General features: G+C 46.4%; 2 protein-coding genes across 4 annotated transcripts in view; one reads left to right on the plus strand and one right to left on the minus strand.

The window, feature by feature from the left end:
- On the minus strand, positions 1-11,570 carry STK16 (serine/threonine kinase 16). Of its 3 annotated transcripts, none has more exons than XM_073545495.1 (8): positions 11,366-11,570; positions 10,769-10,878; positions 5,882-6,095; positions 4,739-4,872; positions 1,328-1,448; positions 1,037-1,132; positions 841-962; positions 1-563 (listed from the first exon to the last, which is right to left on the minus strand). In XM_073545495.1, the coding sequence occupies exons 2-8, from the start codon at positions 10,852-10,854 to the stop codon at positions 425-427; spliced, it is 912 nt and encodes a 303-aa protein (XP_073401596.1). In that variant the 5' UTR covers positions 10,855-10,878; positions 11,366-11,570; the 3' UTR covers positions 1-424. The 3 variants fall into 3 exon arrangements, with proteins under 3 accessions (XP_073401596.1, XP_073401595.1, XP_073401594.1); XM_073545494.1 differs by having other exon boundaries at positions 5,876-6,095; positions 10,769-10,939; positions 11,366-11,568; XM_073545493.1 differs by having other exon boundaries at positions 5,876-6,095; positions 11,366-11,567.
- A 5,857-nt stretch (positions 11,571-17,427) lies between these two features.
- The window catches only part of GLB1L (galactosidase beta 1 like), a 41,734-nt gene continuing 33,322 nt past the window's right edge, over positions 17,428-25,839 (plus strand). The window contains exons 1-4 of the mRNA XM_073545485.1: positions 17,428-17,632; positions 18,482-18,651; positions 20,272-20,422; positions 21,588-21,648. Coding sequence (XP_073401586.1) covers positions 17,579-17,632; positions 18,482-18,651; positions 20,272-20,422; positions 21,588-21,648 — 436 coding nt within the window. The 5' untranslated portion in view covers positions 17,428-17,578. The remainder of the gene's footprint in view (positions 17,633-18,481; positions 18,652-20,271; positions 20,423-21,587; positions 21,649-25,839) is intronic.

The raw sequence follows: 25,839 nt of genomic DNA on the forward strand, positions 1-25,839 counted from the left end.
TCTCCATCCCAATCCTCATGTTTAATAATGAATGTCCTGCACAGAAGAGATGAAACACGTAACACCTTACACAGCACAATGACAACATGCTCCAGAGGTCAGACACGGATCACTGGCCTGAGATTAGCAGCCTCTGGGGGACAGAACCGAGGACTCAACACTTGCACAGTCTGGAAGTAACCTTCAGGTATAGAAGGTGAGGAGACGTCGTCGATGTACCACCACTCGGAATGAGCCTTGAGTTCATAAAAAAAGACTGTCAGAAATAAAACCAAAATTCCCAAAAAGTGGCAAGAGGTTCGGTATTGAGAGACAGCACAGACCGGAGTCTCGTGATCAGACAGCCGCCATATAGAATGGTCCTACAGTACGAGACCGGTGGTCCGACTGAAGCAGCACTTGCGTGAGATCACTACCTATGATATCATATCCTCGTGGTGGCTTGCCCATCAACAATGGGGTGCAGCGCCTCAAGTTGGGTGAGGATCGTGGAGATGTGCGGCCGTTCCAGATGATCAACCACCATCATGGAGGTGAGAAGTGACTGCAATCCTTGGGAGTATCTGGATCGAAAAAGAACGCAAATAAAAGAAAAAATAAAATAATCCTGTAACAACTTGTATAATTTTTGGCAGAACTATAAAAGTCCCGGAAAACCCCTTTAAAAGAAGCATAGAAAAGTTTTCCCCAGAACTGAGGTCAAATACTTTTTGCTGCCGACATGGCTGTCTACGGCATGTCAACTGCAATCACTAAGTGGTCCGCCCTCAGAAAATATACAAATATACAGGGGTGCACTTACTTTTCAATGTGTAATTATTGTACGATAAGTAACATTACCTGTTATTGTCAGGTATCGAGATGCTGTTCTGGACGGCCAGAGCTACACTGTCTCCCTTCTGGAAAATCATGTCGTAGGGGCCCTCCCCGAACATCATGGAGTACAGAACACAACCTAAAGACTGGACACAAGTGTGATCATACAATTACAGTCTGTCCCGAGCAAACAAAGAACAGAGAGAGGACGACTTCCTACCCAGATATCGGTTCGCTCATCAATCACACAGCTACTGCTCACACTGAAGAGCTCCGGGGCCCGGTAGGAAATAGTGCATCGCTGGGCGGCCCAGTCCTGGGAGATACAAAAGGGGCAAATTACTGACTGATCCCTCAATGCTCTCTACACTGAACCCCCTGAAGGGATATATGCAGATCGAGAGCCCAGGAGACTTTCGATGCAGCTCTGTATGTGACCGGAGCATAAAGCATGAGGTCCGCTCCGCATCAGACTGCGTACATGAATTGTGAAGTGTAAACCATTCCTTACCTGCACGGCCATGGCTTGTCTGCTTCCATTCACCTCAATACGAGCATGATTCATTGATCCCAGATCCATCAGAAGAGGTCGATCATCATCTGTTAGTAACACATTTGTGGGTTTCAGGTCTCTAAAAAAAAAAAAAAACCCCAAAGAAATAAAATTAAGGGGGTTGTTCACAGGTTCACAGAATAGGTCATCAATATCAGTCTGGAAGGGGTTTGACCTGGCACCCTGCCTATTAGCAGCTCCTGAGGTGGCCAGATATACAGTATGTGCTGCCTGGTTCTACAGCCCTGTTCCTATTGAAGTGCCTTGGAGCTGAGCTGCAGAACATCCATTACACTGTGTACACAGCTGTGGTGTTCTGGCTGCGTTCATCTTCTGCACAACCAATGTGTTAAAGAGAATCCTACGACTGATTCACAGCTTTAATACGTTCAGCTAGTGGTGGGAGTAAGAGGGAGCCGCAGATTACTAAGCGCACGCACTGCAATGACCACACGACAGCTAAATGCTCCAGCTGCATCAGATAAAGGGGAGGGAGGCCATTGTGGCGTTCCTTTCTCGTTTGTACTATGTGCTGCAGGTCTCGTGACTTTAATTATTGGTGTATAAGAATATATTTTCTGAAAAACATTGCAACACCTCTAGTAAGGGACACCATGGAATCAGGGTCTCTGTCACTACCTTATGCTGAGAACAGATGAAATAATTCTGGCTGCTGCCCTCACGAGTGCTCGGAGGGTTACTGTACACTGCAGCATCATTTACATTGATGTATAATCAGTATGGAGGAAGTGCCCACAGGTGAGTGGTTACTTGGGAGTTGGGAACTTGGGCCGAAAGGTGGCAGATGCAGTTTAACAATGATAAAGGTAAGGTTATACACATGGGAAGAAGGAATCAATATCACCATTACACACTGAACGGGAAACCACTGGGTAAATCTGACATAGAGAAGGACTTGGGGATCCTAGTTAATGATAAACTTACCTGGAGCAGCCAGTGCCAGGCAGCGGCTGCCAAGGCAAACAGGATCATGGGGTGCATTAAAAGAGGTCTGGATACACATGATGAGAGCATTATACTGCCTCTGTACAAATCTCTGGTTAGACCGCACATGGAGTACTGTGTACAGTTTTGTGAACTGGTGCTCAGGAAGGATATAATGGAACTAGAGTGGGTACAAAGGAGGGCAATAAAATTAATAAAGGGGATGGGGGAACTACAATACCCAGAGAGATTAGCAAAATAAGGATTATTTAGTCTAGAAAAAAGACGACTGAGGGGCGATCTAATAACCCTGTATAAGTACATAAGGGGACAATACAAATATCTCTCCGAGAATCTGTTTATACCAAAGAAGGTGACGGTCACAAGGGGGCATTCTCTGCGTCTGGAGGAGAAAAGGTTTTTCCACCAACATAGAAGAGGAGTCTTTATAGTTAGGGCAGTGAGAATCTGGTATTCCCTGCCTGAGGAGGTTGTGATGGCGAATTCAGTCGAGGGGTTCAAGAGAGGCCTGGATGTCTTCCTGGAGCGTAACAATATTGTATCTTACAGTTATTGTTAGGATCTTTAGAAGGACGTAGATCTGGGGATATATTCTGACAGAATTTTATAGGCTGAACTGGATGGACTAATGTCTTTTTTCGGCCTAACTATGTTACCAAATTATACCATGTACCTTGGGTGTACAGATACAGTTGAAACCGGAAGTTTACATATACTATATAAAAAGACACATCGACATGTTTTTCTCAATATCTGACATGAAATCAGAATAAACCTTTCCCTTTTTAGGTCAATTAGGTCAAACAGTCTCTCTCAATATTATAGCATTTGGCAAATATAATAATTATGGTAATCCTAATTGACCTAAAACGGGAAAGGTTTATTCTGATTTCATGTCAGAGGAAAACATGCAGATGTGTCTATCTAGTGGATGGAAACTTCTGGTTTCAACTGTAGGTCTTTACCTGTGAGCATAGCCCTGGTCATGAATGGCATATATAGTGCCTGGCCCCCTGGAACTTTTCAACCTTTTCCCACATTTCATGCTTCAAACAAAGATACCAAATGTAAATTTTTGGTGAAGAATCAACAACAAGTGGGACACAATTGTGAAGTTGAACAAAATTTATTGGTTATTTTACATTTTTGTGGAAATTCAAAAACTGAAAAGTGGGGCGTGCAATATTATTTGGCCTCTTTAACTTAATACTTTGTTGCGCCACCTTTTGCTGCGATTACAGCTGCAAGTTACTTGGGGTATGTCTCTAGCAGTTTTGTACATCGAGAGACTGAAATTCTCGCCCATTCTTCCTTGGCAAACAGCTCGAGCTCAGTGAGGTTTGATGGAGATCGTTTGTGAACAGCAGTTTTCAGCTCTTTCCACAGATTCTCGATTGGATTCAGGTCTGGACTTTGACTTGGCCATTCTAACACCTGGATACGTTTATTTGTGAACCATTACATTGTAGATTTTGCTCTCAGGTCTTTTGCAGACTCCAACAGGGTTTCTTTAAGAATGGTCCTGTATTTGGCTCCATCCATCTTCCCATCAATTTTAACCATCTTCCCTGTCCCTGCCGAAGAAAAGCAGGCCCAAACCATGATGCTGCCACCACCATGTTTGACAGTGGGGATAGTGTGTTCAGGGTGATGAGCTGTGTTGCCTTTACGCCAAAAATATCGTTTGGCATTGTTGCCAAAAAGTTCAATTTTGGTTTCATCTGACCAGAGCACCTTCTTCCACATGTTTGGTGTGTCTCCCAGGTGACTTGTTGCATCTCTGATAAGTCTTCTCCTTGTTTGAGATTAAAGTTTAGAGGGACGGCCGGGTCTTGGTAGATTTGCAGTGGTATGATACTCCTTCCATTTCAATATGATCGCTTGCACAGTGCTCCTTGGGATGTTTAAAGTTTTGGAAATCAGTTTGTATCCAAATCCAGCTTTAAACTTCTCCACAACAGTATCACGCACCTGCCTGTTGTGTTCCTTGGTCTTCATGGTGCTCTCTGTGCTTCAAACAGAACCCTGAGACTATCACAGAGCAGGTGCATTTATACGGAGACTTGATTACACACAGGTGGATTATATTTATCATTAGTCATTTAGGACAACATTGGATCATTCAGAGATCCACAATGAACTTCTGGAGTGAGTTTGCTGCACTGAAAGTAAAGGGGCTGAATAATATTGCACGCCCCACTTTTCAGTTTTTGAATTTCCACAAAAACTTAAAATAACCAAGAAATTTCATTCAACTTCACAACTGTGTCCCTCTTGCTGTTGATTCTTCACCAAAAATTTACAGTTGGTATCTTTATGTTTGAAGCATATGATGTGGGAAAAGGTTGAAAAGTTCCTGGGGGCCGAAAACTTTTGCAAGGCACTGTACATGTAGGTCGTTACCTGTGAGCATAGCCCTGGTCATGAACGGCTTTTAGTCCCAGACAGATCCCATGTAGAATATACAGAATCTTCTCTTCAGACAGGAATGCGTTCTTATCTCGTAGCGCTTCCACCTCATTCCACAATGTCCCCCTCTGAAAAAAAATATTATTACTGTACATATTTTTCTATCTCCCTTAAAGAGGTTATCTGAGTAATCCCCATCTCGCATCAGGAGATTGCCAGCTCACGGCCGGCAGGTATCATGCACCTGTACTTTCCTTATCTTGTATTGATTTGGGTTATGGTCCATTTACTAGTTAGGCCGATTGGCAGCACCCGACAACTGGCAGCCAGCACCAGACGACTGGCAGCCAGCACCAGACGACAGCCGATTAGTACACTTTTGCAGAACTGGGGTTGTTTAAATGTCCATTTACACAAGAATAAAATACGCGAACCGAGTTATCAATACTGGATGCCTCAGTGCACACAGGCTGCCATAGTTATTGACAGTGTGCCTCCTGATTACACAGGACGATGTGCTGCCGAGATTTTTTTTATTCCTGTGCTGCACAATATATTTCACCCAAGGAACTAGTGTTTTCCATCAGATGATCGTCAGCCTGTTTACACAGAAAGATTATTGTGAAAGGAGCGTTTTTAATGATACTCGGTCACAAATTACCTTGTGTAAAGGCCCCTTTGTGCACAGTCTTATCCTTCAGCCACATCCAGAGCTGCATTCAGGATTCTCCTGGTTTCCTGTTATCGGTGAGCAGTGCATTGTGGGCGTTCAGATTATAGATGTCAGTTAAGCTGTAATGTCGCATTTCTGACAAAGGTGTAAAGCAAAACTGCTCTTTGTTTCCAAAAAGTAACCATCAGTGTTTTGAAGGCAGCTTTGGTTGTGAATGGAGCAAAAACGTGAAACAAATCAAAATCATCTGCAAGTTCCTCTGTGACGCTTTTTACAAGCGAAGGGTTACACGACCGCTTAGAGCTTTTGTGCACCTAAGTGTTATAAAATATGGTCATGTGATCGCTTCCAGGTTATTACAAACCACCGTGAAAACTACACGTGGCTAAATAAACACATAACGCCGCCACACCCTGCCATGGGAAAACCGCAAACACAAAACATCGCTTCAGTGTTACCCTCACAAAGGGGAGGAGGAGCCAGGCCTCCCACTTGGGTCCTTTCTCCATCATGCAGAACGCCTCCAGCCGCAGAATATTGGGGTGACTGAACAATCGATGCATCTCCACCTCGTGCATAGCTTCTTTCCGATCTTCCCGGTCATGGCATAAAATACGCTTCAGAGCGTAAAATCGCCCGTCGCTCACCCCTTCAACCAGATCCACGTAGCTGAATCCCCTGAAAAATAAATCAGAAATGGAAGGACACCCTGTGCAGTCAGAGGTGGTTAAAAAGGAGGAGAAACAGAAAAGTGACCAGGTTATTAGCACAAGGCTGCCCCCTAGTGATGCAAAAGTAAAATGTCACCACGCTAGTTACGGAAGTCAGAATTCCTGAGAGTTAGGGCCTGGAGAAATGATAAAGTTTGCCTTGAGAAAACTTTGCATTCTTATACCACTGTGTATATTTAATATTTGGATCCCCCATCTCTGGAGGGAAATGCACTGCAAATGCTTGACTGCTGCAGGAAGGGCTGAGGCACAGCACAACGGTAGTCATCTACAGTCATGGCCAAAAGTGTTGGCACCCTTCAAATTGTTCCAGAAAATTAAGTATTTCTCAGAAAAAAATTATTGAAATTAAATATTTTGCTACACGCGTTTATTTCCTTTATGTGTATTGGAACAACACAAAAGAAAACACAGAAAAAAGGCAAATTGGACAGCATTTCAAACAAAATCCCAAATATGGTCTGGACAAAATTGTTGGCACCTTTCCAAAATTGTGGGTAAACAACTTTATTTCCAGCATGCGATGCTCGCTCACACTAACCCGCGGCAAGTAACTGGTGTGGGCAATATGAACTTCACACCTGAAACCAAATAAAAAAGCGGAGAAGTTGACGCAATCTTTGTATTGGGTGTCTGTGTGTGCCACACTAAGCATGGAGAACAGAAAGAGAAGAGAACTGTCTGAGGACTTCAGAACCAAAATTGTTGAAAAATATCAACAATCTCAAGGTTACAAGTCCATCTTCAGTTATCTTCATTTGTCCATGGAGTGCATCATAATCAAGAAGTTTACAACCCATGACACTGTAGCTAATCTCCTTGGACGTGGACGGCAGAGAAAAATTGATGAAAGGTTGCAGCACAGGAAAGTCTGGATGGTGAATAAGCAGCCCCAATCAGGGTCCAAAGAAATTCAAGCTGTCGTGCAGGCTCAGGGTGCATCAGTGTCAGCATGGACTATCCTTCGACATGTGAAAAAATTGAAACACTATGGTAGGAGACACAGGAGGACCCCACTGCTGACACAGACAGTAAAAAGCTGGACCGCAGTTTGCCAAAATGTATGTTAGTAAGCCAAAATCTTTCTGGGAAAGTGTCTTGAAACCAAGATAGAGCTTTTTGGTAAAGCACATCATTCTACTGGTTACTAAAAACACAATGAGTCTGGATCTAAATCCCACTGATCACCTGTGGAGAGATCTTACAATTGGTGCTGGGAGAAGACGCCTTCACATATAAGAGACCTGGAGCAGTTTACAAAATAAGTCGTCCAAAAATATAGCTGAGAGGTGTAAGAAGCTTGTTGATGGTTATAGGAAGAGATTGATTTGATCGCAGTTCTTTATTCCACAGGGGGTGCAACCAAATATTAAGTTGAGGGTGCCAACAATTTTGTCTTGCCCATTTTGGGGATTTGTGTGAAATTATGTCCAGTTTTTCTTGTTTTCTGTGGTTTTTCTTTTGTGTTGTTCAAATATACAGTTGTGGCCAAAAGTATTGACACCCCTGCAATTCTGACAGATAATACTCAGTTTCTTCCTGAAAATGATTGCAAACACAAATTCTTTGGTGGTATTATCTTCATTTAATTTGTCTTAAATGGAAAAAAAAAAAAAAAAAAAAAAAAAAAAAAAAGAGAATGAAGCAAAAAGCAAAACATTGATCATTTCACACAAAACTTCAAAAATGGGCCAGACAAAAGTATTGGCGCCCTCAGCCTAATACTTGGTTGCACAACCTTTAGCCAAAATAACTGCGACCAACCGCTTCCGGTAACCATCAATGAGTTTCTTACAATGCTCTGCTGGAATTTTAGACCATTCTTCTCTGGCAAACTGCTCCAGGTCCCTGATATTTGAAGGGTGCCTTCTCCAAACTGCCATTTTTAGATCTCTCCACAGGTGTTCTATGGGATTCAGGTCTGGACTCATTGCTGGCCACCTTAGAAGTCTCCAGTGCTTTCTCTCAAACCATTTTCTAGTGCTTTTTGAAGTGTGCTTTGGGTCATTGTCCTGCTGGAAGACCCATGACCTCTGAGGGAGACCCAGCTTTCTCACACTGGGCCCTACAATATGCAGCAAAATTTGTTGGTAGTCTTCAGACTTCATAATGCCATGCACACGGTCAAGCAGTCCAGTGCCAGAGGCAGCAAAGCAACCCCAAAACATCAGGGAACCTCCACCATGTTTGACTGTAGGGACCGTGTTTTTTTTCTTTGAATGCCTTTTTTTCTCCTGTAAACTCTATGTTGATGCCTTTGCCCAAAAAGCTCTACTTTTGACTCATCTGACCAGAGAACATTCTTTCAAAACGTTTTAGGCTTTTTCAGGTAAGTTTTGGCAAACTCCAGCCTGGCTTTTTTATGTCTCGGGGTAAGAAGTGGGGTCTTCCTGGGTCTCCTACCATACAGTCCCTTTTCATTCAGACGCCGACGGATAGTACGGGTTGACACTGTTGTACCCTCGGACTGCAGGGCAGCTTGAACATGTTTGGATGTTAGTCGAGGTTCTTTATCCAACATCCGCACAATCTTGCGTTGAAATCTCTTGTCAATTTTTCTTTTTCGTCCACATCTAGGGAGGTTAGCCACAGTGCCATGGGCATTAAACTTCTTGATGACACTGCGCACTGTAGACACAGGAACATTCAGGTCTTTGGAGATGGACTTGTAGCGTTGAGATTGCTCATGCTTCCTCACAATTTGGTTTCTCAAGTCCTCAGACAGTTCTTTGGTCTTCTTTCTTTTCTCCATGCTCAATGTGGTACACACAAGGGCACAGGACAGAGGTTGAGTCAACTTTAATCCATGTCAACTGGCTGCAAGTGTTATTTAGTTATTGCCAACACCTGTTAGGTGCCACAGGTAAGTTACAGGTGCTGTTAATTACACAAATTAGAGAAGCATCACATGATTTTTCGAACAGTGCCAATACTTTCGTCCACCCTATTTTTTATGTTTGGTGCGGAATTATATCCAATTTGGCTTTAGGACAATTCTTTTTGTGTTTTTTCATTTAAGACAAATTAAATGAAGATAATAATACCAAAGAAATTGTGTTTGCAATCATTTTCAGGAAGAAACTGAGTATTATCTGACAGAATTGCAGGGGTGTCAATACTTTTGCCAAAACTGTAAACATGGAAATAGACATGTGCATAACTGCAATAATTTTGTGGGAGAATTACTTCATCTTCTGGAACAATTTCACAGGTGCCAACACTTTTGTCCATGACTGTATGATGTAAGGGGGCTCCACTTCTGTTCACATCTTATATCTTAATAATCAATGGGCCCCCAAAATTACATATTAAAGGAAAAGGGACAGTTTTTTTATTTGAAGGCTTATTCCCATCTTCATAGAACGGATACCATCGGACAGTGCTTGTAAATACACAACATTTTACAATTTACTGGTTATTAAAATGTTCATCTGTTCTTGAGATAATAAGACTTTCATTTGTTTACAGCTCGTTGCCTTGGAAACCGACCACTGCTGCTAGACAGCAGACTATGTGCAGTGCAGTGCTTACAAGCTAGACTACAGTGGTGGTCAGTTCCCAAGGCAACATGCTGCAAACAAAAGAAAAAAGTGTTAGTATTTTAAAAACGGCTGCAAATTTAAAAAAAAAAATAAAAAAAAAAAAGTGAATTCAAACAAGCTCATTTCCAAACTCTATCAAACAATATCTAGTTATGAAGATGGGAAAAACCTTTTAAAAGAAGGACCTAACCAATGAACCACAGTGCTTCCCATCACTGATAACTCGCTCTGTATGTAGAGTGATACGTAGAGGATGTATAAGGCTATGTGCCCACAATCAGGATATAGCAGTGTTTTGGACGCAGCATATTTTCGCTGCATTCTAATAACGCAGGTAAATCCGCATGTTTTCATTGAACCCCTGCATGTAATGACTGATTATGGGAGAGACTAGTGTCTCCGCTGCAAATAACTGACATGCTGCGGCTCATAAACCCGCACCGCTGGTGAGTTTACACAGCGTCAAATAGAAGCACAGTGGGCATTTATAGAAATCCCATCCACTGTGCTTGTAACCTAGAACGCAGCGTTATGGACGCAACGCAGGTGAGCGGCATCCAAAACACTGCTATTCCGGATCGTGGGCACTTAAGGGCCTGTCAAACTAAGCGATATCTCTAGCAATATCGCTATAACTTGTGACGTTATAGCGATATCGCTGTGTCTGATACCTCCGACCGGCTCCCCCGCTGGTTATCGCTGACCGCGCGAGAACAGGCTGGACTGTTTCTCGTCGTCAGCTTCCTGTGGAGAGACGAGCGACGAGCCGGGCGGGAGGACGCAGGATCGCCTAGTGTGACAGGTAAGTAGCGACCCCCGACCCCTGCGATGTCGCTGGTGAGATCTGCCTGTGTGGCAGCTCACTAGCGACCACTTAGCGATCCTGACCGCGTCATATCGCTGGTCGGGATCGCTGGTGCATCACTAAGTATGACAGTACCTTTAGACTTTCACAAACCATACAACAATTTTAATAAAAACCTATTACAAAAATGTTTCTCTGCCAAAAATACCTGAATCTAAATAAATAAAAAAAGCCATATCCTTTAAAGCAGACACGACCGGAGACATTACTTACCCCTCCCCCAGCTTCTGTATAAAGAGGTATCGCTTATTTTCAATAGTTATCACCCCTCGAGAGCAGATACAGAGAGAAGACCCCATCGTGGCTCACACATGCTGCACCCACTGCAGAGGAAGAGATGACGGGAGTTATCATGCAGAGATGAGACGCTTGTCCTGCCGGAAACTTGTGAGTTGGAAACATACAATTAACTGAGCAGTAAACAGAAAAACATAACAAAAATACCAAGAATACTTTTTGCGTTTCTTTCTATCCGCCAATATTATATATACACACACATAACTCGATGCTGCCGGCAGCAGGAATAGTTACGGCTCTTTGACAGCAAAGGCAAAAAGATAAAAAAATTCCTGCAGCACAAACCCCGTCTCCGTCCCGTCGGCTTCATAGACCGGACTGTGCAGCAAGGGTTAAAGTGAAGACAAAACATGAAATTAGAAAAATTAAAAGTGTGAAATCTGCAGTTTTTCCCATTTTTTTGGCACTGGGGTCACATGACCACAATCCCCCTCCAACCATAAGCTAAAACTAGTCACATATTCTGCCCCCGCACACAATACGCCGAGAAGACGCCGCTGCATGTGTACACACCGCTAGGACGACGGCGGCGGCTCCTCTCCCCCGGAGCAGCCCGGTGATGCCAACACAGCAGCTCCTCACTCAGCCCGGAACCATAGCTGGAAAGTGGAAACAATCAGCTGGAGGCGCCGGTGATGACGTCATGGAAAAGCGCCTGCGTCCACAGACGGTCATGTGACACGGGCGTTGCTAGGATACCCAAGCCTAGCTTCCTGATTGGAGACTGTGTTCGGGCTTAGCGGGATGTCTGTGTGACGTCACGCGAAGTGCATCTTATCGGTATCAATGAGAGGAGCGGTGGGGTAAAAGAACCAATCGCTTTCAGTTTTCAAAAGGATTGTGAAAAAAAAATGAAAGTTGTAATCTGATTGGCTGAGCTATTAAAAACTGCAATCTGGTTGGTTGGTGAAAAGAGAGCTGCTATCTGATTGGACAAATAAGCTCCTGCCCCTGGTTGTTTAAGCAATTGAAAGCGGCGGTCTGATTGGTTGGAGAAATGAAAGCTGCAGTAGCGCCAACATATTCCGTAGCGCTTTACATTTTAGAGAGGACTTGTACAGACAATAAAGACATTACAGGATAAGCGTAACTCCGACACGAAAAGCAGTGAGGGTCACAAGCTACATTCTATGAGGACATAGGGAGGCACACAAGGTGGATGGTAAAGAGGGCTTGTGCTGTACAATGCAGCCATAATATACTGCTGACTAGAGTCTGCACATAACGCTGCATGAACGGTCACCAGCCAGTGTGTGTACAGTACAGACCCAGAGGGCGATTAAGTGCATGGAGGGTGAGAACAGATGATGGGAGGGTCCTGGTTCTGAAGGACATTTTGTTAGGGCGAAACGGGGATAGTTAGATAAGTGAGGTGAGGCGGTAGGCTGGTCTGAAGAAATTGGTTTTTAAGCCACATTTAAAGCTGTGGGTATTGGAGAATAGTCAAATAGTTCTGGGTAATGCATTCCATAGAATTGGTGCAGCATGTGAGAAATCGTGGAGACAACAGTGGGAGGTTCTGATTATTGAGGATGCTAACCTCAGGTCATTAGCAAAATGGAGGGCACAGGTAGGGTGGTATACTGAGAAGAGGGAGGAGATGTAGGGTGGTGCTGAGCCATGGAGGGCTTTGTGGGTGAGGGTAATAAGTTTATACTGAATTCTGGAGTGGAGGGGTAGCCAGTGTAATGACTGGCACATGGTGAAGGCATCAATGTAACGGTTGGTGAGGAATATGATCCTGGCTGCAGCATTCAGGACAGATTGGAGAGGGGAGAGTTTGGTAAGAGGGAGACCGTTTAGAAGAGAGTTACAATAGTCCAGATGAGAATGAATAAGAGAAACTGTAAGAGTTTTTGCAGAGTCAAAAGTAAGAAAAGGTCGAATTCTAAAGATGTTTTTGAGGTGCTGTGACGGATGGCCGTCCGTTTCATCCGTCATTTGACGGATCCATCATAAATTCTCTGTCCGTCGACCGGAAACAACAAAGTAACGTTTTTTGTGTACGTAGGACAGCGACGGATCCAACGCCGTCCGTCGTTGGCTATAATGGAAGCCTATGGGAGCAGGATCCGTCGCTGTCCGTCAAAAAACGGAATCTGTCTCTGGATTCCGTTTTTTCAAACTGAGCATGCCCGGAACAATTTCTCTTCATTGAATTTAACCCCTACAGCCTTTCTGGCACATAAAAATTTTCTCTCTTTCTCGGATGCGGTGCATCAGTTTTTTACAATCTGCACAGGATCCGTTTATTCAACACTGACGGATTGTGACTGATTCTAAAAGACTGAAGTGTGAAAGAGGCCTTAGAGAATCCACCTCACTATGCGAACAATAAGTCAAAGTAGCCATCCCGTCAGCAATCACACGGTGGCAGCACCCGACACCTGGTGACATAATTGCTGCTATTCCAATATGAGCACAACAGGATGAGTCATTTGGGACCATCTAGAACCCTTTTGTCCACACAAATAGTTCTGTTTCCATGAATATTGCCCCCACGGACGCCTGTTTTTTTTATAAATGCGATTGAAGCTGCGTTCTCTTTCTTTGGATGTCTTGTTTGTGTTTTGTGCACATACTATAACATTATTGTCAGCATGTGATATTCATGCTCATGCTGTGAGTGTGTGTGTTTTCTTTTCAGGCCATGTGGGATGATCTGTGGCCTCATCAGGGATCTTTGCTTTTTTGTGTTTGGATGATAATAAAGTAGAGATATTTTGTTATAGATTATTGGACGTGCAGCCATGTTTACAGTTATGTGACTTCCTCTTTTGCTACTTTGTTACTTTCTTCATATATTTGATGTCAAAACAGTGTCCGCTCAATACTTAATTTGTCCCCTAGTTATAGCAAAGATTTAAACATCCATTATCATGATCCCTGCTTATCCCTATACGATTCCACATACCATGATGCATCTTCTCATGGTTACACCCCTGCCCCTGTTTTACTATCTGTTTACTGGGAAAGTGGACACTATTGTTCTAAGGCTGATGTATTCAGTCTTTAGGACCCTGCGGTCTCTGGCAGTAATGATACATTCAGTCTTTAGGACCCTGTGGACTCTGGCAGTAATGATACATTCAGTCTTTAGGATCCTGCAGTCTCTGGCAGTAATGATACATTCAGTCTTTAGGACCCTGCAGTCTCTGGCAGTAATGATACATTCAGTCTTTAGGACCCTGTGGACTCTGGCAGCAATGATACATTCAGTCTTTAGGACCCTGCAGTCTCTGGCAGTAATGATACATTCAGTCTTTAGGACCCTGTGGACTCTGGCAGCAATGATACATTCAGTCTTTAGGACCCTGCGGTCTCTGGCAATAATGATACATTCAGTCTTTAGGACCCTGCGGTCTCTGGCAGCAATGATACATTCAGCCTTTAGGATCCTGCAGTCTCTGGCAGTAATGATACATTCAGTCTTTAGGATCCTGCGGTCTCTGGCAGTAATGATACATTCAGTCCTTAGGACCCTGCAGTCTCTGGCAGTAATGATACATTCAGTCTTTAGGACCCTGTGGACTCTGGCAGTAATGATACATTCAGTCTTTAGGATCCTGCAGTCTCTGGCAGTAATGATACATTCAGTCTTTAGGACCCTGCGGTCTCTGGCAGTAATGATACATTCAGTCCTTAGGACCCTGCAGTCTCTGGCAGTAATGATACATTCAGTCTTTAGGACCCTGCGGACTCTGGCAGTAATGATACATTCAGTCTTTAGGACCCTGCGGTCTCTGGCAGTAATGATACATTCAGTCTTTAGGACCCTGCGGTCTCTAGCAGTAATGATACATTCAGTCTTTAGGACCCTGCGGTCTCTGGCAGTAATGATACATTCAGTCTTTAGGACCCTGTGGACTCTGGCAGCAATGATACATTCAGTCTTTAGGACCCTGCAGTCTCTGCCAGTTAAGATACATTCAGTCTTTAGGACCCTGCAGTCTCTGGCAGCAATGATACATTCAGTCTTTAGGACCCTGCAGTCTCTGGCAGTAATGATACATTCAGTCTTTAGGACCCTGTGGACTCTGGCAGCAATGATACATTCAGTCTTTAGGACCCTGCGGTCTCTGGCAATAATGATACATTCAGTCTTTAGGACCCTGCGGTCTCTGGCAGCAATGATACATTCAGTCTTTAGGATCCTGCAGTCTCTGGCAGTAATGATACATTCAGTCTTTAGGACCCTGCAGTCTCTGGCAGTAATGATACATTCAGTCTTTAGGACCCTGTGGACTCTGGCAGCAATGATACATTCAGTCTTTAGGACCCTGCGGTCTCTGGCAATAATGATACATTCAGTCTTTAGGACCCTGCGGTCTCTGGCAGCAATGATACATTCAGTCTTTAGGATCCTGCAGTCTCTGGCAGTAATGATACATTCAGTCTTTAGGACCCTGCAGTCTCTGGCAGTAATGATACATTCAGTCTTTAGGACCCTGTGGACTCTGGCAGCAATGATACATTCAGTCTTTAGGACCCTGCGGTCTCTGGCAATAATGATACATTCAGTCTTTAGGATCCTGCAGTCTCTGGCAGTAATGATACATTCAGTCTTTAGGACCCTGCAGTCTCTGGCAGTAATGATACATTCAGTCTTTAGGACCCTGTGGACTCTGGCAGCAATGATACATTCAGTCTTTAGGACCCTGCGGTCTCTGGCAGTAATGATACATTCAGTCTTTAGGATCCTGCAGTCTCTGGCAGTAATGATACATTCAGTCTTTAGGACCCTGCGGTCTCTGGCAGTAATGATACATTCAGTCCTTAGGACCCTGTGGACTCTGGCAGTAATGATACATTCAGTCTTTAGGATCCTGCAGTCTCTGGCAGTAATGATACATTCAGTCTTTAGGACCCTGTGGACTCTGGCAGTAATGATACATTCAGTCTTTAGGACCCTGCGGACTCTGGCAGTAATGATACATTCAGTCTTTAGGACCCTGCGGTCTCTGGCAGCAATGATACATTCAGTCTTTAGGACCCTGCGGTCTCTGGCAATAATGATACATTCAGTCTTTAGGATCCTGCAGTCTCTGGCAGTAATGATACATTCAGTCTTTAGGACCCTGCAGTCTCTGGCAGTAATGATACATTCAGTCTTTAGGACCCTGTGGACTCTGGCAGCAATGATACATTCAGTCTTTAGGACCCTGCGGTCTCTGGCAGTAATGATACATTCAGTCTTTAGGATCCTGCAGTCTCTGGCAGTAATGATACATTCAGTCTTTAGGACCCTGCGGTCTCTGGCAGTAATGATACATTCAGTCCTTAGGACCCTGTGGACTCTGGCAGTAATGATACATTCAGTCTTTAGGATCCTGCAGTCTCTGGCAGTAATGATACATTCAGTCTTTAGGACCCTGCAGTCTCTGGCAGTAATGATACATTCAGTCTTTAGGACCCTGCGGACTCTGGCAGTAATGATACATTCAGTCTTTAGGACCCTGCGGTCTCTGGCAGTAATGATACATTCAGTCTTTAGGATCCTGCAGTCTCTGGCAGTAATGATACATTCAGTCTTTAGGACCCTGCGGACTCTGGCAGTAATGATACATTCAGTCTTTAGGACCCTGCGGTCTCTGGCAGTAATGATACATTCAGTCTTTAGGACCCTGCGGTCTCTGGCAGTAATGATACATTCAGTCTTTAGGACCCTGCGGTCTCTGGCAGTAATGATACATTCAGTCTTTAGGATCCTGCAGTCTCTGGCAGTAATGATACATTCAGTCTTTAGGACCCTGCGGTCTCTGGCAGTAATGATACATTCAGTCTTTAGGACCCTGCGGTCTCTGGCAGTAATGATACATTCAGTCTTTAGGACCCTGCGGTCTCTGGCAGTAATGATACATTCAGTCTTTAGGACCCTGCGGTCTCTGGCAGTAATGATACATTCAGTCTTTAGGACCCTGTGGACTCTGGCAGCAATGATACATTCAGTCTTTAGGACCCTGCGGTCTCTGGCAGTAATGATACATTCAGTCTTTAGGACCCTGTGGACTCTGGCAGCAATGATACATTCAGTCTTTAGGACCCTGCGGTCTCTGGCAGTAATGATACATTCAGTCTTTGGGGCCCTGCGGTCTCTGGCAGTAATGATACATTCAGTCTTTAGGACCCTGCGGTCTCTGGCAGTAATGATACATTCAGTCTTTAGGACCCTGCGGTCTCTGGCAGTAATGATACATTCAGTCTTTAGGACCCTGCGGTCTCTGGCAGTAATGATACATTCAGTCTTTAGGACCCTGCGGTCTCTGGCAGTAATGATACATTCAGTCTTTAGGACCCTGCGGTCTCTGGCAGTAATGATACATTCAGTCTTTAGGACCCTGCGGTCTCTGGCAGTAATGATACATTCAGTCTTTAGGACCCTGCGGTCTCTGGCAGTAATGATACATTCAGTCTTTAGGACCCTGCGGTCTCTGGCAGTAATGATACATTCAGTCTTTAGGACCCTGTGGACTCTGGCAGTAATGATACATTCAGTCTTTAGGACCCTGCAGTCTCTGGCAGTAATGATACATTCAGTCTTTAGGACCCTGTGGACTCTGGCAGTAATGATACATTCAGTCTTTGGGGCCCTGCAGTCTCTGAAAGTAGGAAGTGGATGATCACATGATGATGATGATGGTGTAGTGGAGACAGGAGTCAGATTTCAGTCCTGGGAATGAGGCTGAATTCCCCGTGAGACCCCAGAGCAGTTTCGGAGGAGACATCATGGCTGTGGGGGCGCTGTGGGCGATGCTGGTGGGGGTCTCTCTGTGCCCACTGGTGAGTACACTTCTGTTACCTCTAATATATTCTATAATAGAAAGTTCTGCAACTTTGTGATAAACTTTGTGTCCCTTTCTCGCTGTGTTCAGTCTCTGCTGCTGTCAGTGAATGGAAACTTTCTTATTTTCATCCAGAGACAGAGAACAATCAGAACTGTCCTGAGCATCTCCGGCCGGTGTCGTTACAGTGTGTCAGTGTCTGAGTATAATAATGCAGGATGTGATCAGGACAGGAAATCCCGGGCCCCAGGGACCACTCAGGAGAATCACTTCTGTATTTCTTCATCACACCTAGGACACGTAGGGTTAACTTAAAGAGGCGGAGGCGGCTTATTGCTTGTAAACTAATAGTGTATGTTTATGGCTGATAACAGGGAACAATGGAGTGTATCCCACTGCGCTTAAAATGAAGAAAAAATAGCCATTAATGGGGCCGTGCAGAGCTTCTTATTTGTTGAAAAAAGGCATTTTTCGCCTATGGGTCCCTCATCGCTCCTGCACAGCGCTGCCTGGGTTCCCTGCCGATCTCCAGAATTCCTCTTCTAACTAAGACAGGCGTGTGACCGCTGCAGCCAATCACTAGCCACAGCAGTGAAGCGTCGGTCACATGTCTGTCTAGCCAGAACAAGCTATACTGAGCCCGTCCTGTCCAGTCCGTACGGACATGACCAAGGCTGTGGCTGGTGATGAGCTGCAGCAGTCACGTGATCTGAGCTGCAGTACTAAGCAACGGCCACTACACCGATTCAGACCTGGTAGCCGATGATTGGTGGATGCTCCAGGGGGTGTCGGACCCCCCCATTTATCTAACACTGATTACCAATCCTATCAATATCTCTTCCTGCAGGTCTGGGGAGAACAGTCCTTCACCATAGACTACAGCCGGGACTGTTTCCTGAAGGACGGGGAATGTTTCCGCTACATCTCGGGCAGTATCCACTATTCCCGGATCCCCGCCAGCTACTGGAAGGACCGGCTGCTGAAGATGTACATGACCGGGCTGAACGCGGTCCAAGTGTAAGCTCGTCCCCCCCCAATAGGACTCGCCACTCTCCGTGCACGCGCCAGGCGATTCTTCATACCCGGAACCAGAGATGGAGCTGACCCCACGATCATTACCGGACCCTTGTGTCGGTGACGTCTTCAGTGCTCACCCTGTTCGGTGTCTCCATATCACACAGGAGACGTCCATTTCTAATCGATCTGTGGGGCGTTTCTGGTTGTTTGTGTCCGTATTAGCAACGTGAAAAAAAATGTGCACTAAATGGTGATGGAATATTGGTGGGGACCTGACCTCTGGGACCCCCCAACCGAAGCTGAGACTAAAGGGGCCACTGTACTCTGCACATGGCACTCCTGGCCATCCTGTCCAGCTGGACCCATTACTGAAGGGAAGCCCACAAGTTTTTTTTGGAGTTGAGCAAAAGTTCCTCTGGATCCTAGACCAGCGGCCATGTTGGTCATATGTGGACCTGAGCCCTGCTGCCCTCTCCCCTGCTGCCCTCTCCTGCTGACCTCCTCCGCTGCCCTCTCCTGCTGCCCTCCTCCGCTGCCCTCTCCTGCTGCCCTCCTCCGCTGCCCTCTCCTGCTGCCCTCCTCTGCTGCCCTCTCCTGCTGCCCTCCTCTGCTGCCCTCTCCTGCTGCCCTCCTCCGCTGCCCTCTCCTGCTGCCCTCCTCTGCTGCCCTCTCCTGCTGCCCTCCTCCGCTGCCCTCTCCTGCTGCCCTCCTTCGCTGCCCTCTCCTGCTGCCCTCCTCCGCTGCCCTCTCCTGCTGCCCTCCTCCGCTGCCCTCTCCTGCTGCCCTCCTCCTCTCCTCTCCCCTGCTGCCCTCCTCCTCTGCTGCCCTCCTCCGCTGCCCTCTCCTGCTGCCCTCCTCTGCTGCCCTCCTCCGCTGCCCTCTCCTGCTGCCCTCCTCCGCTGCCCTCTCCTGCTGCCCTCCTCCGCTGCCCTCTCCTGCTGCCCTCCTCCGCTGCCCTCTCCTGCTGCCCTCCTCCTCTCCTCTCCCCTGCTGCCCTCCTCCTCTGCTGCCCTCCTCCGCTGCCCTCTCCTGCTGCCCTCCTCCGCTGCCCTCTCCTGCTGCCCTCCTCCTCTCCTCTCCCCTGCTGCCCTCCTCCTCTGCTGCCCTCCTCCGCTGCCCTCTCCTGCTGCCCTCCTCCGCTGCCCTCTCCTGCTGCCCTCCTCCGCTGCCCTCCTCTGCTGCCCTCCTCCTCTCCCCTCCCATGTTGACCTCCTCCTCTCCCCTCCCATGTTGACCTCCTCCTGAGCTGCCCTCCTCCCGCTGCCCTCCTCCCGCTGCCCTCCCCTGCCGCCTCCTCTGATTAGTGGGCCCAGTACGATGCCTTGTGAGCGTCGCTCTGCATTAATGACACTGGACCTACCATTCAGCAGAGGTCCCAGGGAGGCTCGCAGGGCTCTGCTCTGGTGGCATCTGTCTACCAATGTGGGTGTTGGACCAGGATCCTGTAAATCGCTTTCTGAGTGTCGCTACCTCCATAGACAAATCTGCAAAACATGTGGTCGTTGATCCGTGTGTTGGGAAAGTCTTCCCAGCTGCCATAGATCGTGGAGTCTCTGATGGGCCATTGGGTTCCTTCCAGCTATCGTCCCCCCGTATTAATGTGCAGCCCTCGCTCTCTAGGTACGTGCCCTGGAACTTCCATGAGCCGCAGCCCGGGGTATTTAACTTCAGAGGAGACCGCGATCTGGAACGTTTCCTGAACCTGACCATGGAGCTGGGACTTCTGGTCATCATGAGACCGGGGCCCTATATCTGTGCGGAGTGGGACATGGTAAGGACCTGTGCAGCTGCTGCTGTTTTGGGGGTCTGTGACCGCTCATCTGGCTGATTTTTACATCTGCTGTCAACTACAAGATTAGGGGGGAAAGAGAACAACAGAAAAGGCTCCCTCTAAGTACAGAGGAGCAGCGCCTGTATCTTTTTTTTTTTTTTTTTTTTCCCTTCACCTCCCCTGGCCCATTAATAATGGATTATTTGGCTATTGACAACCCCTTTAATTGTGTCCCATCAGATTTGTCTATAACGAGTGGTTTCAGCTCGGATTCTCTGTCTGGCAGAGAAATCTGAAATTCATCTCCTGTTGTATCAGACTCGTACATTCCACCATGCTTTACACTGCAGCCCTGCACAGAGACATGTTTTTTTTTTTCCCACAGCAGCACAGAACATATGGAAATTCATCTGCTGATTTTATTAAGTCTGGGACCCCTAACGACCTAGAAATCAGGGCTATGAAATGTCCCAATAAGATGGAGATGAACATTTCAGAGCCCCCCCTGGATTATTAGACTAGTAAATCCAGCAGATTAATTTCCTGATATCCTCTGTGCTGCTGTGGGGCTCTGCTTGTCTACAAATAGGTTCAATAGGTGTAAAACCAATGATGATCTCCCATCTTGTTGATAAATTTGGCACTTTTTAATAAAAGTCCTATCATAACTGTAAATGTGGAGACTGTCCCTTTAAATGTTCAGTATAACTATGAAGCCCCCTGTATCCTGAGCGCCATGCATTGAGTAGTTTTCACAGTGATGACCGTCCCGTCAGCTGCTAGTTTTATTATGGCGCTGTTTAATGTCGGGACTTTCCAAGATATTAAATAAAAGGGGAAGTGTGATTCTGTTCAGAGGCGTCATTGTGTCTTTTAATGGAAACGAGCTCTTTACGCGCCGACGTTCAGCTTATATGCAGTAGTTAATATGAACAAGCAAAGCTGCAGTGTAAAGCACGGTGGGAGGGACGGAGCAGCAGATGAATTTCAGATGATTTTTTTTTTTCAGTTCTGTGAAAATTAAAGGGGATGGGACAGGCCAACAGCCCCCTCCAGTCAGCTACTTGTAGGGGCCGGGGGTCGTGCTAGCGATGAAGCTTCGCCATTGGCGAGGATCGTAACTCAGGGCAGCCGTGTCTGAGGCTTCATGTGCTTTTCGTTTTAGGGCGGACTCCCTGCCTGGCTTCTGAATAAGAAGGACATCCGTCTGCGCGCCTCCGATCCAGGTAAGGCGCAATAGCTGGAGATTCAGAGGAGATGATTGCTCCAATATGACTTTATATTTTTTTTCTACAAGTAGTCCAGTGGGCGGTCCTTTTTTTTTTAGTGATAGACAGTCATTTTTCTGCACCGCCCACTGGACTCTTAACCCCAGATTGAGCAGAGAGGGGAAAAAAAAGGTTTCTAGATTTAATAAATGATATTTTACTCTTCGCCACGACAGCACCCACTGGAGGTATCGGATCCGCCCATTTGGAACAGGAAACCCTACAGGAAAGATAAAAGGGGCGGTCCGCCTTTCCTCCTCAGTTTTTGGTTTCCTGTTCCAAATGGAGCAGGATCCTGCAGGATCTTACCTGGGAAATGCATCCGCCTGTGCGGTCTCCTCGGGAACGGCAGGGGCTGCGGTCCGGAAGCAGCGTCGGGGGAGATTCCGTTCGACGGCTCCCCCCTCGTCTGGTGGCATAATGGTGATGACCGGGTCCGGGTATGGCCGCCCGGTCTTACCAGGGAGCGGGCCGGTCCGGCATCCGGAGGCGGAATCCCCCCCCCCCCTTCGGTGGTGATACAGCGTGGGAGGTGAGGCCATGAGCGCGCGAACCGCGCGTGTGAGTAGCGGTGGCGCAGGAGCCGGCCGGCGCCCGACGCTCCTATACCCCGGAAGTAATGGTTGAACTTCCAGGGTAGGATGGCGATGACGCGGCGCATGCGCCCTGACACAGGGCGACTTCCGGGGGCACGACAGGAGTAAAGATAAAACAGCGCTGCAACGATGGAACCATGTCGTCCCCCGCAGAGTCGCAGACCCCAGCAGGGGATTCAGCTGGGGGCAATTCCACCAGGGACCGCAGCTCCAGGACAGAGACTGCCCGCAGGAGCGAGGCAGCAGAAACCCGATCCAAACCGTCTCAGCCATCCGACCCGGTATTAAGCTTCACTGGGTGAGTGTGCAAAGTATATACTCTACCTATTAAGCTAAACCTCTCCCCCCCCCCCCCTCCCCCCTCTCTCCTTTCCTTTTGACCTCCCACTTCAGTCAAAGAAAAAAGAAAAAGCTAAACATATGTTCAGAGCCTCTCCCTGACTCCTACCCCAAAAAACTCTGCAAACAATGCATGAAGGAGACCAGGCAGGGGTCGACGATATCTTCTAAAGATATCCGAGCCATAATTAGGGAGGAAATACAAGCCATCAACCGCGCCAGCACTCCCTCAGAGTCCAGTCATAGAAAACAGGTTATTGTTACTTCAGAGTCAGAGGAAGAACAGGAGTTAAACTCAGGCTCCGCATCCACGTCCTCATCGTCATCCTCGGAGATGGAAGGACGCGCATGTTTTCCACTGGACAGCGTAGATAACCTAGTAAAAGCGGTTAGAAATACTATGGGGTGTGAAGAGGAAAGGGGAGCCCAGACCGCGCAGGACATAATGTTTGCGGGATTGGCAGAAAAAAAGAGGAGATCATTTCCGGTGATACCGGCAGTTAAAGATCTCATCAAAAGAGAGTGGGGAAAAACACGACCAGAGAGGTTTTCTCCCATCAGCCTCAAAACGGAAGTATCCGTTCACTGATGAAGACCTATTAAAATGGACTAAAATACCAAAGGTGGATGCCGTCATAGCCTCCACTTCCAAACAGACCTCGATCCCGGTCGAGGACGCAGGATTGTTAGCAGACCCATTAGACCGAAAGGCAGAATCTTCGCTCAAAAGGTCCTGGGAATCCACCACCGGGGTATTCAAACCTGCAATAGCCAGCACATGTACTGCTAGATCAATGCTGGTATGGCTAGATCAGTTAGATCAGCAGATTGAGCAAAGAGTGTCAAGGGAGAAACTGCGTGCAGCCATCCCGTTGATAAGAGGTGCAGCTGCCTTTATGGCAGATGCTTCAGCGGACACCCTAAGACTGGCAGCGAGGTCGGCAGCCCTGGTGAATAACGCCAGACGCGCGCTGTGGATAAAAAGCTGGAAAGGGGACGCACAATCAAAATCCAAAATTGGTGCAACCCCATGCGAGGGTGAGTTCCTCTTCGGGAAAGCCTTAGACGAAATTCTCGCCAAGGCAAAAGAGAGGAAAAAGGCCTTCAGTGATTCTCCCATTCCGTTTTATAGGAAAACCTTTAAGAGACGGCCATTCGAGAGAAGAAGACAATCGGACAGAACGAATAGATGGGCCACGAAAGACGAAAAGCAGAAGGGTACCATCTTCAGAGGGCCAACATATAGGAGAGATAAAAATTAAGAGTTTAGACCCACCAGTTGGGGGTAGATTAAACATTTTTTTTTTACCAAATGGGAACAAATTACGTTAAGCCCATGGATTTTGAACATAATCAAGGAAGGAATAAAGATTGAATTCCTTCAGATCCCTTATGAATTCTTTGTTATAACTCGCCTTAATTCCTCAGTCCAGCAAAAGGCTCTCGAAGACGAGATTCGAGTCCTACTAGCTAAAAAAGTTTTAGTTGACGTCCCTGAGGGACAAGAGGGTAGAGGCTTTTACTCTCCCCTGTTTTTGGTTTCTAAACCAGATGGTACGTTTAGAACCATTATTAATTTAAAGAAGCTAAATTCATTTATAAAAAATTATAACTTCAAAATGGAATCAATTAGATCCACTATAAAGCTTCTGTTCCCAAATTGCGTAATGGCAGGGATTGATTTAAAAGACGCTTATTATCATCTCCCTATTCACAATAGATTCCAGAAATACCTAAGAGTCGCAGTGGAAGTCGAGGGCAGGATTCGTCATTTCCAATACGCGGCAATGCCCTTCGGGCTTTCCACGGCACCAAGAATATTTACCAAGGTGATGGCAGAAGTGATGGCCTACCTTCGCCAAAAGGACACACTGATCGTGCCATATTTAGACGACTTCCTAATAATTGGGAATTCAGTCAAACAATGTACTGAACGCGTGACTGACGCAATCTCGTCTTTTCAGAGCCTTGGCTGGATCATCAATATCCAAAAGTCCAGACTCGATCCACAATCTCTCCAGGCATTTCTAGGATTTCAACTAGATTCCTTGACCCAGAGATGTCTACTACCTCAGGTAAAAATCACCCTCACAAAACAAAAAATACGAGCAGCTATAGATAAACCACGTGTATCCTTGAGAGGAGCAATGTCACTATTAGGATCACTAAATTCTTGCACCCCGGCAGTCCGGTGGGCCCAGTACCATGTCCGTACGCTACAACACCAGATCCTCCAGGAGGATAAGTGACATAGTGGGCATTTACAGAGCAAAATAACCCTGTCACAAGAAGTCTTGACTTCTCTAGAGTGGTGGTTAGATGATGACCATTTATGTTCAGGAGTTCCATGGGTTATAGTTCCATCCTGTATCGTAACCACCGATGCCAGTCCCCAGGGCTGGGGAGCCCACATGGAGAATGGGTTACATCAGGGAAGATGGAGTAGAGAGAAATGCGAGTACTCAACTAATTTAAAAGAACTGACTGCAGTGTTCTATGCTCTATACAACTTCCTTCCGCAGCTCCAACAGAAGCATGTCAGGATCCTATCGGACAACACCACCACAGTGGCCTATATAAACAGACAAGGAGGAACTCGATCAGAGACTCTGATGTCTTCAGCGGCAAGAATTTTAAACTTAGCAGAAAACTATTTTTTGTCTCTCTCGGCCCTTCATATCAGAGGCGAGAGCAATCAAAAGGCAGACTTCCTAAGCCGACACTCTACGACAAGGAGAGTGGTGCCTCAATCAGAACGTCTTCAGGGACATAGTAGCCCTATGGGGACAACCCGAGGTGGACCTTTTCGCCACAAAGGAGAACAGGCAGATAAAAACATTTGCCTCCCTATCTCCGTCAGATCACCCAGACATACTAGACGCCTTTCTAGCTCCATGGAATTTCAACCTGGCATATGCGTTCCCTCCATTGATCCTCCTACCTCAAGTAATTCGGAAGATCAGAGACGACAAAGCAAGGATAATCTTAATAGCACCGTTCTGGCCAAAAAGACCGTGGTTTTCGTGGCTGCAGATTATGTCAATAACAGATCCTTGGGTCCTTCCTACGACTCCCAATCTACTCTCCCAAGGCCCCTTTTTCCACCCTCAAGTGGTCAGCTTGCACTTGACGGCGTGGAATTTGAGAGGCAGTTACTGAGGACAAGAGGATTCTCTGAGTCTTTAATTACTACACTACTACAAAGTAGAAAACA

Source organism: Dendrobates tinctorius, unplaced genomic scaffold (assembly GCF_039654945.1).
Source record: "Dendrobates tinctorius isolate UK_male_01 unplaced genomic scaffold, ASM3965494v1 ptg000143l, whole genome shotgun sequence".
Classification (NCBI taxonomy): Eukaryota; Metazoa; Chordata; class Amphibia; order Anura; family Dendrobatidae; genus Dendrobates; species Dendrobates tinctorius.

Coding starts and splice junctions, on each gene's coding strand:
- STK16 (XM_073545494.1), bottom strand. CDS start 10,854: ATGGGGTCTTCTCTCTGTATCTGCTCTCGAGGGGTGATAACTATTGAA. Junction 1,449..4,738: donor GACCAGGGCTATGCTCACAG/GTAACGACCTAC, acceptor TTTTTTTTTTAG/AGACCTGAAACCCACAAATG. Junction 963..1,036: donor ATGAGCGAACCGATATCTGG/GTAGGAAGTCGT, acceptor ACTTGTGTCCAG/TCTTTAGGTTGTGTTCTGTA.